We start from the raw sequence: 20,288 nt of genomic DNA on the forward strand, positions 1-20,288 counted from the left end.
TACATGTAATACATCAAAATAAATAAAAGAAGAGTCTTCAACTCTTATCATCATCCAAGCTATGTCCTTGGAGGTGGCATACTACCTGTACCTGAAAATAATGTCCCATAAAGGGTGAGCCAACGCCCAGTAGTGATATGCTAAACACAGTATGAGCAATGACTACGACATTAGCAATTGATAAATGTTCAATTTTCATAAACCAATCCATAATCCATTTCCATTCCATGACCACTATGTTCATGTTTCATTTCAGTTTTCATTTCTTGCCAATTCCACAATTTATATCAATGGCTCAGAACCTGGCCAACCACTTATACGAGACAATGATTCATATTAAACATTTTCCATTTTCACAGTAGATAAACATATTAGTTGTATCAATATCTCAACAGATAAGCATACAAGCTGTATCCACATTTCAACAGATATGCATATTAGCTATATCAACACTTCCAATGACAAGCATATGAGCTGTGTCAACACTTCCAATGATAAGCATATGAGCTGTATCAACACATTATCTGACAAGCATATGAGCTGTATCAGTGGAGTCCATCCCCTATCTCCTCCCAAACAACATCCGGTTTAGAGGTCCATCCCCTATCTTCCCCTAAACCGTGGAGTACATCCCCTATCTCCTCCCACACACAACATATATACACAAAGGTCATATACGCAATCAATCAATACATGACGTTAATGTATTCTATCAACCGTCATACTCTATGACATATCCAATTGATTACTTTTAGTTTGCCTAATCATCATGCATTGTCTACAACAATCAAAACTACCCTCCACCGGTAACCCAAGCAATTATTTCTAAACAGATAATAAAAGTTCCAACAGATAAAATATCAATGTTTTCAAAAGCGAGCGATTTATAAATCAAACTCCATCATTTCACAACATAATGAACCAATTTCATTATTTCCAACTCAATTCCATAAGTTCACAATTTTTCTAAATTAATTATACCAATTAATTTTAAACAACAAATTAGGGCTTGCACCCCCCAACTCTAGATATTAACCCGAAGGTTTCAATATCACCAACCAACAATTATATCATCACTTTAAAACCCAAAATACAAGTTATGAGCCCAAAATCACAAAACCCTTTTTACACATTTTGAAACCCTAAGTCCCAAAATTTCCCAAGTTCAACACTCTATCAAAACAACTAAAAATCTAGGTCAAAGACCATAAGAGTGAGTAGGAACCCCTACCTCAAAAGATGACACCCAATGAAGAAGATGATGAAAACGAACTTGCTCCAAACCACGAGTTTCTCGGATCAAAAGATAGCCTTCGACGATCAACAACTCTTTTGTGAAGACCAAAGGTGAGGAAAACACCCTAGCTAGATCAATACCTAGAGAGAAGTCAAGGTTTTAGAGAGAGGAGCTCTCAAATGGCTTTTCCGGAAAAGTAAGAGAGAGAAAGGATGAGAAAAAGTGATTTAAAACTGTCTCACAGCCAACTGATATACGACATTCCTGCTCGAGCGGAAAACACAACGCTCGAGCGTCAAGAACAAAAACTAGGTCCGCTCGAGCGCAAAAGAACCCGCTCGGGCGCCAAAGCACAAGAATAAAGCACATCCGCTCGAGCGCGAAAACCAGTCCGCTCGAGCGTAGATTTCCCCCTCCCAGAACTTATACCCAGAAAGTACTACCCGCTCGAGCGTCAAGGAACCCGCTCGAGCGCCACCGCTCGAGCGTAGAAATCACACCTGCAGAAGTTTTGCAGGAACACGAAATACTAGAGGTGTGCAATCCCCGCTCGAGTGCAAGAATACCCGCTCGAGCGGACCGTCTAAAAACTAGGCAACAAGGAATTGAAACCAAGGCCTAACCAACCTGTAACAACCCCGCCCAAAACATCCTAAAACTCAATCAAGTGGAATTAAAGGACGACAACAAGATAGATACAACTACCAACTTCACGGAACCGAGTCCGGAATACAACAGAACAGTAAAGGGGCAACCGGGATCGCTATACATTTTATTTAGTAATTATATTTGGAGGTACTTATAAGCCTGTCCTATTAACCATACTTATTTATTGACAAATCCTGACTAATAAACTTATCATTGTAAATTTATTGACTAGACTAATAAATTTATCACTGTAAATTTATTCAACACGATCATCTTCCACATACACAAAGAACAAAAGAGACTAATAAATTTATCACTTAAAAATAAATCTGAATCTTAAATAAAGGAGGCGGTAGCAATATGGTGGTTGTGTAGATCGACAGCGGTAGAGTATAGATCGACAATGGTAGAATATAGATTGGCGACAGTAGAATGTAGACCTCTGACGATAGTGGAGATAGTTGGTGAACGGTGGCAACATCCGAACAACGATGTGGTGGTGGTGAGTAGATAACGGTAGCGATAGTGGCAGGTAGACGACAAAGACGGCAATGGTGGACTGAAGTTTCTGAAAAAATAATAGAGAGAGAGAGAGAGGAGAAGAGAAAAGAAGAGAATATGATGGGTCGATGATGACGACAACAGTGGTGGCAAGTAGGTGATGGCAGCAGTAGCAGCGGTGGTGGTGGGTGGACGGCAACGGCAATGGTGGTGACCCATATTGCGCAAGTACACACCCATGTCAAAAAAATCCAAGTGCAATAAGGATCAATCCCTTAGCAATCCCTTGCTCGGGATCAATCCCTATCAGTAGCTTAGCAATCCCTTGCCTTCAGAAATGTGCAAACTCAACAATTTATGCCAAAAACAAAAAAACAAAACTTCCTAAGACCAATTTAATACTCATCTACTGGAAAAACACCAGACTTGGTACACTTTGAAAACACGATTGTCATAAATATATATATATATATATATTCTACATGAAATGCAAATACATCTATGAGGGTAATATACCAATATATGCATTTCAAGTCACAGAACATTTCTAATGCTAAAATAAATTATCATAAATCAAATTTTGACAGTGTTGTAGTGTGAAAATATTAAATTTTAACGATGTTGCTTTAATGCTACTTTGTGAGTTCCATTATGAAAGAGACAGGAAAGGGTTGTAGCTAAAATTTGACACTTTTCCAGACACTCTGAACTATATCCTTTCATAACTAATTAGCAATACATATAGCTAATCTTCTAAAGTAAACTCAAACGTGAATCCTCCAATAATGCAAAATGGAAAGGAACAAAAATTATCATGCATGTTATTCAATCACAAGTCAATAATGATTAGCTATGTTGAATGCAGAGCAGAGAAAAAAGATCAGTAATAATACTATACAAACATAGAAAAAAATATATTTAGGAATTATTCAAAAATTTAAAATTAATAGTTAAAAGATTTACTTAGGTTTTAGTCCCACAATACAAAGCTTAAATATACACCACAGATCAAAAATCATGGTAAATTTTTGATCTTTTTTTAAGGGACTGACTTCTCTCTAGTCCGATTTAGGACTAGAGAGGTGTTGTCCGGCCTATTGGTTCCATTTTTTTTTGTCACATTTCGATAATCTAAATCATTCACATTTTGGGATTCATCGAGAAAATTATCCATCCAAAAAATCAAATCGACCGAATAACGGCAACCACATGTTCGAATTAGTTTTATATGAAAGAAAAATTGATGATAAGAAAATAAACATTTCATACAAAATTGATCCAAACATATGATTTTCGTTATCTAATCGACTTGATTTTTTGTAGCAATGATGTACTCGATAAATCTTAAAATCTGAACGATTTGAATTATTGAAGACCCAAAAGTAGACCTAATGTGCCAAACTGAGCAATTCAATCTAATTTGGAATTGGAAACCATCCAGACCCTCTTTTTTTAATTCCTAGGCTTTTGCAAAAAAAGATGTTAGTAGGTTTCGTCTGCCACAATAGGCCGAGTTACATCTTTTGGAAAATGTTTGAGAACCCACAAAGGAGTACCTTCATGATTCCTATTGATGTATTGATCATTGATTTGTTAAATTTTTTTTTTTTCTATCTTTGACAATAACATGAATGTTCCAAATCATTTTGAAAATTATAGAAATTGTGTTTTGTGGAATCTTTTTCATTACTGTATATCTTTTTAACTTTTGAACACAAGATGGGACCACGAAGAAAGAAAGAAAAAAAAGGCATAGATCAATTGTGCTGTAATAACTTTATATTCAAATTTCAAATGTTTCGTTGCATTTGAATGATTGCCAGAAAGGTTGGCAGTGGGTGGGTGCTTTTTTTATTTACAATATTTCTAGAAACTGAAATTAAAAAAATAATAATAATAAAACAACAATATACACCCCTTTTCACATCTTTGTGAGGTTTCTAGCCAAAATAGATAAATAAATAAAAATAAAAAAGAAGTAACGCCAGATGTCCATAAATCATATTTTTCATCTTTTTGTTTTGCTTTCATTTTGTTGGCTTCTGTTTTGATTCATTTTGCCTTATTGGGTTTCGTATCGTCTTTATGGTTTATTTTGTAAAATAAAATAATTTTTTTTTATTATTGCATATGCCTGATGAAATATTTTTTTTACATAGGTGACTTTTATTACAGGACTTACGAGGTAAAAGGTTTGGGTCATCGATATGGGTCCAAATTGACGCCCACAAAAAAAGTTTGGAGGAATATTGGGAGATGAAGATATGGAGTTGGACAGTTTTAAGAACAAAAAATAAAAAATAAATTTAAGAATTTCTATTTGGTGGGAGAAAAAAAAAAAACAAGAATTTTTTTTTTTTTTATCAAAGCCAGGTTTCGATCCTGGGACCTGTGGGTTATGGGCCCACCACGCTTCCGCTGCGCCACTTTGATTTGATGTCATAAGTTTGTGTTATCTATATATATATACACTATTGTGTATTCACTTTGCAAAACAGATTGCTTCTATATCTACAAATTTTCAAGAAAAAAAAATACATTGTTTTTGTGAGCTTGATCAATTGAAGGGAGATTTTGGTTTGTATAATTAAAGCTGGTCGTCTTGGTTTAGGCATCAATGTTTCTCTAGTCCTCTGGTATCACATTTCTATACCTAATTCCTCTTTTCTGATTTAGATCTCATTTGCATTTACTTCACTAAAATTGATAGACAAGATCTCTCTGTGTCATTGGTTAATTTTCTTTTATCTTGTGTAATTTACATTAGTTAAGATGGGAATTATGCTAAAAAATTTAGAACTCCAATCTATTTTTCACGCTCCACAGACTCTACTTGATTCCATCAACCTCCTTTGATTTTCTAGATCACCACAAAGACCCTTGCGTCAATCTCCATATAACGATAGATCCATTCACACAAACCGCAAAGAGATATCATGGTGATACAATGTCATGCAATGGAAAGTGTGATGATTTTTATGAAAGTGCTCAAGAGAAATTTGCCTAAGTAAAGATTGAAGAACACTAAAAAACTGTTAGGTTACTAAAAAATTATGACGCTTAAACCCAACCAATGTATTAGGGTCTTTTGATTAGAAAACTAAAATAGGTCAAATTAGGATTATTCCCGCTAGAACGATCGATCCCCAAGCGATCACTCTAATCTGAAGTTAAAACCATGTTTTGGCATGCATCAGCGATTCATCCCATTTGTTGGCGATCGACTATTTAGCAATCCCCACTTGTTTTGCCTCTATTTTACTTTAGGACAAATTATGACGGTGGTTCTTATACTTTGATCATTGTGTCATTTTGGTTACTCTAATTTTAATTACCACGATTTTGACATTGAATTTATGATATTGTCCCAACTTAGTCCAATTGATTAAACTCTTAGCATTTTTTTTATGGAAAATACGTACATAAGTGACGTGTCATATTTTTAAAGGAAAAATAAAAAATTTATTTAACTCAACGAGTTAACCTCAACCAATTTAGTAATCATCTTTCGTTAAATAATAATAGAAAAAAAGGCATTATCAATTAAACCAAATTGATACAAAATTTAAAATTAATGGTCAAAATTGAACAAATTGAAAGTGTAGGGACCAAATTGACACTGTAACCAAAATATAAGGATCTCCAATGCAATTTTCCCTCTTCTTTAATAATAACATTTCGAAGGTATGATATTACCCAAGCAACCTGATCTAAGTCTAAGGTACATTTCCCAATTGTCACCTTTGTAGGGAAAACTAATCATATATAAGGAGTGTCTTTCCATGTCTCAAATCAACTGGGTGAAAGCCTTACCTAATTGAAAACAATCTACTTTACATTGAAAATGGCATTCTTTTGATTAGAAAAAGTTATTTCAACCAATTTCAAATGGCATTATCCCAATTATCACAAATCCAATAATGGTTTCATATGGATTACTCCAAGCCTAATATGAGAACACCAAACCATTCCAAGGCATAGTAAATGCCCCAGAATCATCAGTTGGCTCTTCAAAGTCAATGCTCAACGCCTTCTCGAAAAAGTCCGCTCGTATCAAAACAAAAGCAAGTCCTTAGAAGAAATCATCCAAATTGGGAAAGAATTTAGTAGAATGAATATCAACATCGAAAAGTAATAGAAAGGAACATGGACACCTCAAGAGTCACCTTGAAAATTGTTTCCCTCTCTGAGAATCAGTCCTGGTTTCTGAAAGGAACATCTTGGCATCTATCCACAAAGATCAAGGTACAATTAAACAAATAGACATCACCATCATGACCAACAAGTCAAAAAACCAAATAGGGTACTCTTCTCTCAATTTTTGGTTTCCAGAACTTTCTCAACTAATAGAGAAATACTGAAAGACATAGAAAATCCCCTAAACGTGTCTTGAGATGTGCAAAATGTACTTCACACTTTAAGACCTACAAAATCATCCTTTGTACGAGTATATATGTGTGAAAGAAAGGCATCAATGCCCTATAGATTATGACATTTGCGCTCGGAGAACAAACTTGCATGTCTCAAGACCCATGAAGTACATCTTGTAACACTTGTGTTCCTTAAGTCATTGGAGAGTCTATTTAATTCATTTATTTTTCATTATGGGAGTCTTTGGGGTGGTTGTATCTTCATTTTGGAGGAGTACAATTCGATTTAGACTTGTTAGGATTGTTCATTCGTGCTTGGTTTAATCGAAAAGTTCATTGAGAACAACTGATGAAAAGTTTGTTCCACAATTGATGAAAAGTTTGTTAGATCAATCTGGGGCAGAGAACAAATGGATTTCATGGCAGTTGATTTAGCAGGAGCTACTGGTGGCCTATTATGCATCTGGAACCCAGAAGTATTTCAACTGGTTGATTGCTGCAGCAACAAGAACTTCATAATTTTATCAGGCACTATCTATAATAGTTTTGAGTGTGTGATTTTAAATATTTATGGTCCAAATGATATGGGGGGAAGAAAGGTGGTGTGGGATAGCTTGGCTCGATTAAAGCTGGTATACAATAAACCTTGGTGCTTGGGAGGGGACTTCAATGAGATCATGAGTATATCAGAAAGAAAGGGGTGTTCTAGACGAGATAAAGGTACGAGGGAGTTTAATGAGTTAATTGATAATCTTGAAGTGGCCGATTTACCAATGATGGGAAGAAAATTTACTTGGTGCAATTCTCAGGAGGGAGAGAAGTGGAGTTGAATTGACAGGTTCTTGCTTAGTCCAGAATGGCTGCAAATGTTTAATTTTAAGCTTTGGGGGTTGCCTCAGAAGGTCTCAGATCACTGTCCTATTTTGTTGATAGAGGATTAGAGAGATTGGGCCCCAACTCCTTTTCGATTTCTAAATGCTTGGACCCTACATCCTAAATTCAGATCTTTTGTGGAAAATACGTGGTTAGAAGCTAATGTGGTGGGTTGGGCTGGTTTCAAATGTCTTCAGAAGCTCAAAATACTAAAACTGGCATTGAAGCAGTGGGCTAAAGAAGTCTTTGGTGATGTGGAGCATAAACTTAATCAAGTTGAAGAGGAGATTCATGCACTAGATATAAGGGCTGAAGAAAGACCATTATCTATGGTAAAGCAAGCTAGAAGAAGAGAGCCTAAAGGCGTGGCTTGGAAACTAAGTAAAATGGTGGAATGGGCATGGATACAAAAATCCAGAATCAAGTGGTCAACACAAGGGGATAGGAACACAAAATTTTTCCACATTATGGACAGCTCTAGGAGAGTCAGAAATTCTCTGTGCTCAATAGCAGTCAATGGAACTGTTAAGGAGGATCGTGTGGAGGTGAGGGCTGCAGTTCAACAGCATTTTATTAACCAATTTACTGAACCATGGCGTAATAGACCAAGGCTATCTGGGCCTTTCGTATCCATTGAGGATAGAGAAGCTGTTGAGCTCTTGGAAGCTGAGTTTTCAGAAAATAAGATTGTAGCTGCAGTTAATAGTTGTGAAGGAAACAAAGCACCTGGACCTGATAGGTTTAATCTTATGATGTTTAAAAAGTGTTGAAAGGTGATCAAGGTAGATGTGCTGCAATTCATGCAGGAATTCCATCAAAATACAAAATTGGTCAAAGGTATTAATAGCTCTTTTGTTGCTTTGATTGCGAAGAATGAGAACCCCTCTGGTTTGAATGATTACCGGCCTATTAGTCTCATTGGCTCTTTGTATAAAATTTTGGCAAAAGTATTAGCTAACAGAATTAAAACTGTGCGGTCTAGAATTATTAGTGTTGCATAATCAGCATTCATTGGGGGCAGAAACATCTTAGATGGGGTGTTGATAAATAATGAGATTGTGGATGGATGGAAGAAGATTAGAAAGAGTGGCTTTGTCCTAAAGTTAGACTTTGAAAGAGCTTATGACTCAATCAATTGGAATTTCTTATTTACTATGCTTTCAAATTTTGGCTTTGGGGTTAAATGGATTAGTTGGATGAGGGAATGTGTCTCATCAGCCGGAGTTTCTATTTTGGTAAATGGTTCGCCAACCTCAGAATTAGCCCGCAAAGGGGTCTTAGACAAGGTGACCCTCTATCCCCCTTCCTTTTTAACATTGTGGCTGAGGGCCTGAATATCCTGCTAGAAAGAGCAAAACAGTTGGGGTGGATCAAAGGGGCAGCAGTTGGTTCAAGTGCTTTTAGGATCTCCCATCTGCAATTTGTAGATGACACAATTCTATTCTGTGAAGCTCATTGTTGGGAGGTTAATAACTTAAAGAGGATATTGAGATGTTTTGAAGTGTTGTCAGGACTAAAAATTAACTACCACAAGAGTGTGGTGTGTGGAGTTGGGTTAACAGATAAAGCATCCAAGGAATTTGCTAATAAGTTCAATTGTCTTCATCAAAGTTTGCCCCTAAAGTACTTAGGACTCCCTCTAGGTGCAAACCCAAGGAGAAAAAGGACTTGGCAGCCAGTGTTAGCCAAATGCAAACTAAGACTTGCCTCTTGGAAGAGAAGATTCCTCTCTTTTGCGGGTAGGGTGACTTTGATTAAATCTGTGTTGTCTAGCTTACCTATTTATTATTTATCTTTGTTCAAAATGCCAGCAGGGGTTGCTAAGGAATTTATGTCAATTCAATCCAATTTTCTATGGGGTGGGGATGGCTTCAGTAGGAAAATACATTTGGTCAAATGGAAGAAGATTTCTAAAAGCAAACAACAGGGGGGTCTAGGGGTTAAAAGTATTAGACTTATGAATGATTGCCTCTTATTGAAATGGTGGTGGAGGTTTGGAGCTGAACCTAATGCTCTGTGGAAACAGGTGATAGATAACAAATACAATCAGGTGGGTGTAGGGTGGTGTCCAGAACCTGTTGATAACCCCAGGATCTCATGCATATGGGCTGACATTTTGGGTGTTGCTAGAACCAGACCTGGTCTGGTGGAATTCTTTAAAGAAAACTCTACTCCAGTGATTGGGGATGGGAAAAACACTATGTTCTGGAGAGGTACATGGTGTAATAATGTGTGCTTGATGGAAGTTTTCCCTAGGCTCTATTCCTTGTCTTTGGAAAAGTTTGATTCTGTGAATGTGATGCATATCAGAAGAAATAGTGAGGTGGAGTGGAACCTCAATTTTAGAAGATCACTTTTTCAATGGGATGTGGAGGATTTGAATAGGTTGAAATTGCTGTTGAGTAATGCTCCAGTCCTTAGGGAAAATATGGCTGATGCTTTGCATTGGAAAGCAGATCCATCAGGATACTTCACTGTGTCCTCTGCTTATAAGTGGTGCGATAATTCCTTAGGTACAGTGTGTAAGGTTTCAGATCTGTTATGGAATGATGTTTCTTCACCTAGAGCTCAATTCTTTGGTTGGTTGGCATGGAAGGGAAGGCTAAAGACTTCCAGCTTTTTGCAACGAATTAGAGTGCTCTCTGATGAGGCCAATGTGAGTTGCATTTTCTGCAATAAGGAAGTGGAGAGTGTAAATCATGTGCTTCTTCTTTGCCCTTTTGTTTGGAAGGTTTGGTCACATATGCTAAAATGGTGGGGATTGCAGTGGGTTCAACCTGATACTGTGAATGTCTATTAGATTGGTGGGCTGGTACAAGGCTGAAAAAACAAGAGAGGGTGTTCTGGAAAGCCATGCCTCTGGCTGTGCTTTGGTCCATCTGGAAATTAAGAAATGATTGTATCTTTAATGGCATTCATCCAAATTTTGAGGAGTTGTGTGAGGTCATTAAAGTGCGAGTTGCGATGTGAAGCAAAGATGCTAGCTCTTTCTACTTAGGTTATTCAGTAATTGATATTGTGAACAATCTGCAGCAGGTAAGGTTTTGCATTAGGGGTGTTGGCTGAGGCATTAGGGGTTCTGGAAAGCCATGCCTGGTTTGCATTGGAAAATGGTTTGCATTGGTGTAAGGTCTGCTGATCTGGACTGGTTCCAATTCCATGCTTTTTGGAGAGTGGTCTGAATCTCTGGAATGTGGTTTGCGTTGGTGTGAGAGTGGAGGGTGGTCTGCATCAGTTTGACCTTGATTTCTTTGGAATATGGTTTGCTTTGGTGAGAGGTCTGTTGGGAGATCAATGTGAGGCTTGCTGCTGGGAGGTTTACTGGGAGGTGGGACCTGTTTGCTCTGGAATCTATTGGATAGCAGGGCAGCTGGTTCTGATCTGGTTATGATCTGTTTGCTCTGCTTAGGTAGGGGTAGTAACTGTTTGCTTTGTATTGCTATGATGTTGCTATTTCATATCAGTTTGAGGCTATTTTGGCACTGGTTCTGCTCCTGCTGGTGTAGAGAGTACATAGTGTCCCTTGTTTGAAGTCTGTGTATGAAGGCAGCATCAAACAGCCATGGTAACTGCCAGTAATTGATCAGAACTTATACTACATGGGGTTGAAGAACACATCAATAACATTTGTATCTGCAGTTGTCAATGTCCTCCCTACCCTTACCTTTATCATGGTAATAACTTTCAGGGCTGCTGTAGTTCAAGGCAATGTGTTTGGTATGACTGTTGGGCTGTTGTAATTCAGGGTAATGTAGCTCAAGGCAAATCTGATCTGCCTGTTCTGTTTTGGTGCTTGAAGGGCTGCTCTGATCTCTGATCTGTTTTGATCTATTTTGCTGCTGTGTTGGTTTAAACAAATCTGATCTGCCTATTATGATTGGTGACTAATGGAGTGTTGTATTGTTTGTTCTGGTTTTAGGTGTTGTAGTGCCTTATTTTTCTGGTTTTTCTGGTGTTTTGCTCTGTTTGTTTTGCTCGTTGGTTTCTCACCAATGAGGAGGTTGGAGCTTGTTTTAGTTTCAAGCTCCTCTTTATTGATGTAATTTTTCATATAATTCATCAATAAAGTCTCCTTTTTTCCGATCCAAAAAAAGAAAAGTTCATCGAGAACTTAGAAATTTTGTTCTAGTGTAGACACTAGGCTCCTTGAGGTTCAACATCTGCTGTTCTTCTCTCTTTTCTTGTTTGGTTCTGCTTCTGGGGTCAACACCAATCTTATTGGTGTCGACACTGCCTTGCTGCTTTGCTTTTGGTTTGTTATTGCTTTTTGGAGTAGACACCACTAGTTCAAAGGTCGACACCCTATCTATTGCAATCAATAGTGTTTCAACATTGCTTCTTGGGGTCGACACCATTGCTCTGGGTGTCTTCACCTGCGAGTAATTTTCATATTTTTAGGTCACTATTTGGGCCTTACTTTTTGGGATTGACTTATTCTTTTAGGTTGACTTTGGGAATTTATTTCACTTTAACCTAGTACTATAAATAGGGTCCTCACTTACTCATTTATTCACTTTATCTTTTCTTTTCTCTTTTTCTCCTCTACTTTGTAGAACTCTCTCTCTCTCTCTCTCTCTCTCTCTCTCTCTCTAAACTCAAGCTTTTAACACACGATCTTCAAATCTACTCACTTAAAAACATCTTCTTACCTTGGTCCTTTGAGAAAGATTATAGATCTCGTCAAGGGCTTCATTTTGATCTAAGAAATTCGTGGTTTTGTCGCCATTAAGTTTTTCAGGTTCTCCTCTTCGCTTCAAGATTTAGGGATTTCCTTATTTCTCTTCAATACCTTGCTATATATAGACTTGTTGGTATTCTCATATTGCATAAAATTATGATTTTGAGAAGAGATTTTCAAAAGGCATATAATGTAAGTTAGGGTTTAGAATCCAAATAGCAAACCTTATTTTTAATGTTGATTTTAAGAACCTGAGATTAATGGAACATGATTTTGATGGTTTGAACAAAAAATCCCTAATTGTTGGTTAATTTAAAATTTTTTGGAGGAATAAGCTTATGGTTGATTCATGATTTATTGAACCAATTTAATTAATGTAAAGGAAAAATACATCTAAGAAGATTTTTATGAAATGGAGTTGTGCAATAAAAGTTAGTGAATTAAATTAGTAAATAAACAAATGACATGTTCAAAGAGATTAAATCAAAAGTTCTAATTTTAATTATTTGATAATGTTGAACAATACAACCTTGATGTTTCTTTTGAGTTATACGAATTCTTTTGTAAGTAAAGAATGTGACCTAGAAGAGATGGAAACTCGAGTTTTTGTTAGGAGTCGGAGATCTATGGAAATTAGTTATGGGAGTTGTGTGTTGTTTTGATTGTTGGAGTATAATCAAGATTGTGTTAATGATATTTCAAGTGTGGAACGTTATGAAAATTGTTTGCTTTATTTGGGAACTATAGGTTGTTGATTGTTAATGAATAGGTCATGCATATTATGTGTCGATGATTATTTGTGAAGTTTGAATGCTGTAGGAATGATTGAGAAATGTGAAGGACCCATTTCCTTCTAACTTGTGATCGGTAAAGCGTGGTGCATTGACAGAGGTTCCACTCCCTTTCAGTTCACGCTCGGTAAAGCGTGGTTGGAGGTTCCACTCCTTTCCGAAAAATGACCGATAAAGCGTGGCGCATTAACATAGGTTCTGCTTCCTTTCTGTTTGCACCGGGTAAAGCATGTTGTGAATTTGGTGACTCGTTGTAGTCGGTTTTATTTAAATAGATTGATAGGTGCCCACACTACAAGAATTTACATATTTGGCGACCAAAATTGGCGACCAAAACAAATTTAGTCGCCAAAAATAGTCCTTTTGGCGACTAATTTTTTTTAGTCCCCAAAGGTTCAAATTTTGGCTACCATTTTAATTTAGTCGACATACATTGTTTTTTGGCGACTAAAAAAAATTTAGTTGCGAAATATATAGTTATAGGCGACTAAAAAAAATTAGTCGCCAAAAGTTAATATTTTATGCTACTAATTCTAAGTTTAGTCGCAGAACAAGCTGATTTGCAGAAAAAAATATAGTTTAGTCGCCAAATATAATGGACATTGTTTACACATTTTGGTGACTAAACAATTTAGTCGGTGTATATTTACTTTTTGCCGACGAAAAATAAAATTAGTAGCCAAAAGATAGTTTTGGCTACCAATATATTAGTCGCTAATACGTAATCTTTTGGCTGCAAAACAGGTTGTCGTTATTCAGTACTATTTGGCGACTAAAATGTGAAATAGTCACTAAAAGTTGAATTTTCTTTTTAGAAGAAAACCAATATAATTTGGCGCCCGATATGTTTGTTTCTCACACACACGCACACGCACACGATATACACTATCTCAAAAAAAATTTCTCTCTTTCGACATTACCAAGCCTCACCCCGCTCACCACCGTCGTTGGCCACCGGTGAGAGAGACCGTTGCACATCGCCACCGCTACTTGCAAAGCACCAGAGCCACTTAATCACAGGTATGTTTCTCTCACTTTGTCGCTCTCGGTCTCTCTCTCTCTCTCTCTCTATGTGTCACTCTCAGTCTCTATCTCTATCTGTCGATGGAGCTCTCTCTCCCTCTCTGTGCATCTCTCTCTCTCTCTCTCTCCACCTTCCTCTGTTTTTCCATTTCTCACACTTGCCCTAGGGTTTTATATGATTTTTTTTTTGTTTAATTTTGTGTTGAATTTGAGTTAATTTTGTGTTGATTTCCCACACTTGGTATAGGGTTTGTGTTGATTTTTACACAGAAATCCCAAATTCAAGCTGGATTGAGCAAGAATTTGGGACATGACTGGGGTGTTCTAATTCTAAACTATTTAGTAACAGTAATGAACTTGTACAGAATGTATTGTCCACTTCCATCCTTTTAATTGGCCTATTTTAATGCATTTGAGATGTTGAAATCCTTAGACTCCGTTCCAAATGTAAACAATTTGTTTATTCAAACACTGAAAAGGAAAATAAATAAAAACCACTAACCTGTACTTTATTTTTAGTGTTATCCCTCCCTGGAGTAATCTGTGGCTTGTTGGTTCAATTGTACTAACCATGCTCCTTCACATTCTTATCTTGTACATGCGACCTCTATCTATTCTTTTTTCCGCAAGTGATTTATCTTCTACTTCTATCTATTTACTGCAATTTCTTTTCTATGATTCAATTTTTTTGCCCCCCTACATGAGGTTGTTAATTAAAATATTTGAATTTTGTGTGGTAGGTGACGCCATTGTCTTGGGCTAAGTGGACTGTTGTTTTGTATCTTTCATTTCCTGTACGTAGTTTGATTACATTCCTTGTTTGCTAATGTTCATATTCTGTCTCTTTGAGTATCAGAACTTATTATCTTACCATGTTAGTACATTTTCTGCTGCTAACTGTGTTATGATATTGTTAAAATTAATAGACAAATATCATGAATTGCTACTTTTTTTTTTTGGTTATAGATATAGTGTTATAGACCAATGACATAAATAAATAAAATTGATCGTTAGATTACATGTTCCTTCTATTTTAATCTTGTTTGCCAAATTAAGGTCAATTAGAAATCATGAACTATATATATATGTTGGTATTGTCTAATAAAATATGACTCTAACTTGGTGGTCTATCTAGATAATAAGAGAATAATAAGAGAACTTTTAATCTCTGATCAACCTAAAAGTTGGCATGCATGAACGATCAGTTTTATTTTATGAAATATGAATCTACCAAAAAGTTATGAAACGATGTAATGTAAGACTAAAAAGGTTTCACATTGGACGTAAAGGGATCTCTCCCGATGTACTACGTCTGTATTATTATTTCCATACATACACAAATTTCTTGTCATTTAAGTATCAAATGTTATTCAGATATTACTTTACTTCAAATTGTAGCAAAAATATTATTCTTTGGCATTAAAGCAATGTCTTGGTCTTAATATTTATTAAAATGCAATGAAAGAAAAATTAATTAAAAAAGGAGGTAAACTAATGCCAACTTGATAACATAATGGTAATTTTATTTATATAAGGATGGTATTTCATATATCTGTATGGTGCAACAAAGATTATGTTTAACTCATCATTAGTGTAAGGTATATAGTCTATATATAATTGATTGAAATTGTTAAGGATAAGAGAGTAATTATGATAGAAGGTAAAAGACAAATGTAGAAACAAAAGGGTAGATTTGTGTGTTTATAAATCATTTTTGTTGGGGAGTTAAAGTAATTCAACAAGATTAACACCTTGGGTTGTTGACTTGAAATGAGCATAACGCATTCATCTGCACTCCTTTTCAAGTCATTCTTGTGTCTAAATTGAAGCCCCGGAAGTAAGCTTTCCAATGGTGGCATCCTCACATCAAAATTCCATGTATGCCTTATCCCTCTTTTAGTGAAGACTGCTCAGTTTCGGTCCAACCAGATTGATGTCTAACTTCAACCAGCCATATCTCCCTCATCTGGCCTCGGCTTGAGGAGATTCTTGAATGAAAAATGAAGCCTCAGATGTCCTCTTTCCAACAGTGTTGGCCTTACAACTTAAGTCCAAGTGTACAAAAGGATAGACTTGATTTGGTGAAGGCTGCTTAACTCTCTCTTAACGATTCATGCCCATCTTTTTCTCCAACTTGGTTTCTTCCCTCTCCTTATCTTTTCTTCAACTCCAAACCTCTAAACAAGATGTTTTAAAGATTATTTCAATGAGATCACCTCTCTTTCATTCATTTCACTTTGACCTTGCTCGGTTTACCGAAAAGCGCAACATTTAACAAAATGCGAGCGTCGGAACATCTTAGGAACTTTGTTTCAAAAATGTTTTTAAAGAGAGGGTTTTAAGGTCTAAAATCTTTGGTAAAAATAGTTTTAGTTCAAAAATGGGGTGTAAGGTTGGGATTTGACTCCCTCCTTGTCGAAGAAATCGAACCTTTGCACTGCACACCTTTCATCACCAAGTAAACAATTAGTGGCCCCTAACTCTTAAGGGCGGTCAAAAATGGGGTGTCTACAAACTTATATTAGCAAAAAAAAAAAACCCAACATGTAAGTGCATAAATATTTTAACATTTTTTCGGTGCTTTATCGAAATATCAGTAAAGATTACTTGAGCATACAATTCGATATATTCTAAACATTTAGTGAAAGGAAAAAACCTAACTATGGAGCTTTCTTTTGGTTTGAGTTTTGTGAAAGTGAGAATTAAATAACTAGAGAACTAATCTGGTTCTCAATTGGAGGCAAATCAGGTTTTGCTATTGAAGTTAGAAGGTGCCTGTGTGTTGGAGCATTAGTTGTTGCACTCTGTCTTTGTGCTATATTCTGTCTTAATTTGCCACTGCAGGGGCAAAAGGTTCTGGTGTATTAAGTTTTGGAATAGTCATTGATTGAATTGTGGCTGTGGAGATGTGGAGCAGTGGTGTTAATCATGGTGCTAGTCTGGTAACTTTTGGTTTGCTCAGCACTGTCTACTGTTGGTAGTCTGTTGTTTGTGGCTTAGAATATGATATAATCTATTAGTTGCTAATTTAATCTGAAGCTGTCTTGTTGTTCTGCTAAGCTCTTCAGTGGCTGCGTTTTGTTTGTTGTTTTTGCTCATCTGTGGCTGTATCAGTTTGCTCTAATCTGTTGGTTGCCTCTGTTGTTTTGAGAATAAGCTGCAACATTCACAAATTCTGCTATTGAATGAAGTATTACAAATATACAAAGTGAAAGACACATATTTATGCTTCAAAGATTTGGCTTTTGGAGGACTGGAGTACTGTTGATGAACCTTTTTGAAGATATGAGCTTAATGTCTGTGAGTATTGGATTCCTGTTGGGTTCAAGTTGGGGTTTTGTAATTTCATAGCTATTGATCCACATTTGACTTTCCATTCACCTTGAGTTATAATTTTTTTAATTACTTCTTGTGTTTGTTTCTTGATTGACCAATGTGACACTTTTCTAACTGACTATTGAGTAATGCTTGTTCATTACTTTTTTGTTGATTATTACCTGTTAGTGATGGTTAGATGTAGTAGTTTCCTTATATATGTGACATTTGGTCTTGTAGGATTTTCTCGAACTGGTTGAGAAGTTTTTCTATCTTTTCGGTAGAACTATATAGAAAATATGAATAAAATGCTTTATGGCATATTGTGCACACCATTCTATTCTAGAAAATAAATGAAATTTGCTAAGAAATAGGAATATTTTGTAATGTACTTGGATATCAGGTTAAATTAAAGAAATTGGATACTTAGAGACAAACCTATGTGACTTTCTTTATTAAAATTTATTCAAACAAGGGTGTTAAGGAGGTGAAAATTCTAAATAGCCCCCGAACAACCGTGTGATTGTCACTGATAGCTTCCCGATGACAAATAGGACTTGTGACAACTGACGGAACGTAATTCGGACCCATAAGTAGAGAGTTAGAGCCGAATATGTCCTAAACTTAGTCGGCGAAAATTCTAAACAGCACCCGAACGATCGTGTGACTCTCATGGACAGTTTCCCCATGACAAATAGGACTTGTGACAAAGGACAGAACGTAATTCGAACCCATAGTTAGAACCAAATATGTCCTAAACTTAGTCGAAAAAAGGCGTTTTGGGGGTGAAAATTCTAAACACCACCCGAACGACCGTGTGACTCTCACGGATAGCTTCCCCATAACAAATAGGACTTGTGACAACTGATGGAACGTAATTCAGACCCATAGGTAGAGAGTTAGAGCCGAATACATCCTAAACTTAGTCAAAAAATGGCGTTTCAAGAGAGAAAATTCTAAACAGCCCCCGAACGACCGTGTGACTCTTACAGACAGCTTCCCCATGACAAATAGGACTTGTGACAGCTGACAGAATGTAATTCAGACCCATAAGTAAAGAGTTAGAGCTGAATATGTCCTAAACTTAGTCGAAAAAGGGCGTTTTGGCAGCGAAAATTCTAAACAGCACCCGAACGATCGTGTGACTCTCACGGACAATTTTCCCATGACAAATAGGACTTATGACAAAGGAAAGAACGTAATTCGAACCCATAGGTAGAGAGCTAGAATGAAATACGTCCTAAACTTAGTCGAAAAAAGGTGTTTTGAAGGCGAAAATTCTAAACACCACCCGAACGACCGTATGACTCTCACGGATAGTTTCCCCATAACAAATAGGACTTGTGACAACTGATGGAACGTAATTCAGACCCATAGGAAGAGAGTTAGAGCCGAATACGTCCTAAACTTAGTCGAAAAATGGTGTTTTGAGAGAGAAAATTCTAAACAGCCCCCGAACGATCGTGTGACTCTCACAGACAGCTTCCCCATGACAAATAGGACATTTGACAACTGACGGAACGTAATTTCGATGCATAGGTAGAGAGTTAGAGCCGAATACGTCCTAAACTTAGTCGAATAGGGCGTTTTGGCGGCGAAAATTCTAAACAGCACCCGAACGACCGTGTGACTCTCATGGACAGCTTCCCCATGACAAATAGGACTTGTGACAAATGACGGAACGTAATTCAAACCCACAGGTAGAGAGTTAGAGCCAAATATGACCTAAACTTAGTCGAAAAATGGTGTTTTGGAGGCGAAAATTCTAAACACCACCCGAACGACTGTGTGACTCTCATGGATAGAATACCCATGACAAATAGGACTTATAACAACTGACAGAACGTAATTCGGACCTATAGGTCGAAAGTTAGAGCCGAATATGTCCTAAACTTAGTCGAAAAAGGGCATTTCGGGAGAGAAAATTCTAAACAACCCCCGAACAACCGTGTGATTCTCACGGACAGCTTCCCCATGACAAATAGGACATCTGACAACTGACAGAACGTAATTCGGACGCATAGGTGTAGACACCCCATTTTTTACCGACCTTAAGACTCAGACGTCACCAACTGAGCGCTCGGTGATGATGCATATTGTGCTCGTTCTGAGGTTTCAGAGTCTCGGCTGCGAGCCTTGCCTCCGGACTTCAGGGCTCTTTTGTGCTTTGCCTCGATTTGCGAACCAGGTCCTGTTTTCTCTGTTTTCTCTTCTCGAAGGGAGGGAGAGGTCTCGTAGACCATCTCTGAGTGGCTGTAGGCTACGTTTCGTGATCGTAGGCCATTTTTCCCGTTTGGAGACCAGTTTCCGATTTTCGGAGCCGTCGGTCGTGTGCCTCGATTCGGGACCGCTTAACTACCTCTGTTTGCTCCGGTTTTTGGCACACACCTTGTTTCCTCTCTTTTGAGGGACACTGTGGCCCGAGAGACCACCTTCGCGGTCGCACGCCACTTCCGATACCTAACAGCCTGTTTTGGGCCCCGGGCTGCGCGTTTTGGCCCCCGAACCCTCGTTTTGCATCGGTTAGGGTTCATTTTTTGTATGGACCCTATTTTCATTGTTAGGAAGGTGGTAGGATGGTGAGAGACCAGCAATTCTTTTGAAAATTATTTTCTCTCTCCTCCAGCCGATTTTCTTGACAAAAAGCTGGTTTTTCCCACTTTTGGACCTTAATTTCTGGTTTCCCATACCACCATTGTGTTGTACTCACCTGGAAGGCCACCAATATGGGTAGGCCGACCAGCTTTTCTTCCTGACCCTTTTGAATCTTGCTAGAAAGCTGGTTTTTCTCACTCCTGGGCCACAATTTCTGGTCTCCCACCATACAGCTGTGTTGTACTCACCTAGGAGGC

At 37.3% G+C, this 20,288-nt stretch overlaps 1 protein-coding gene across 1 annotated transcript; it reads left to right on the forward strand.

The window, feature by feature from the left end:
* Nucleotides 1-7,166: 7,166 nt before the first annotated feature.
* Nucleotides 7,167-8,399, forward strand: LOC114318640 (uncharacterized). Its single transcript, XM_082923516.1, has 2 exons — nucleotides 7,167-7,476; nucleotides 7,786-8,399. The coding sequence occupies exons 1-2, from the start codon at nucleotides 7,167-7,169 to the stop codon at nucleotides 8,397-8,399; spliced, it is 924 nt and encodes a 307-aa protein (XP_082779642.1).
* The last annotated feature ends 11,889 nt before the right edge of the window (nucleotides 8,400-20,288 follow it).

Source organism: Camellia sinensis, chromosome 4 (assembly GCF_055761805.1).
Source record: "Camellia sinensis isolate YWXY chromosome 4, ASM5576180v1, whole genome shotgun sequence".
Taxonomy (NCBI): domain Eukaryota; kingdom Viridiplantae; phylum Streptophyta; class Magnoliopsida; order Ericales; family Theaceae; genus Camellia; species Camellia sinensis.

Bases quoted from the DNA above. Each gene is read 5' to 3' on its own strand.
- LOC114318640 (XM_082923516.1), top strand. From the start codon at position 7,167: ATGGATTTCATGGCAGTTGATTTAGCAGGAGCTACTGGTGGCCTATTA. The intron at 7,477-7,785 runs GTACGAGGGAGT...ATACGTGGTTAG, and splicing joins GTGTTCTAGACGAGATAAAG to AAGCTAATGTGGTGGGTTGG.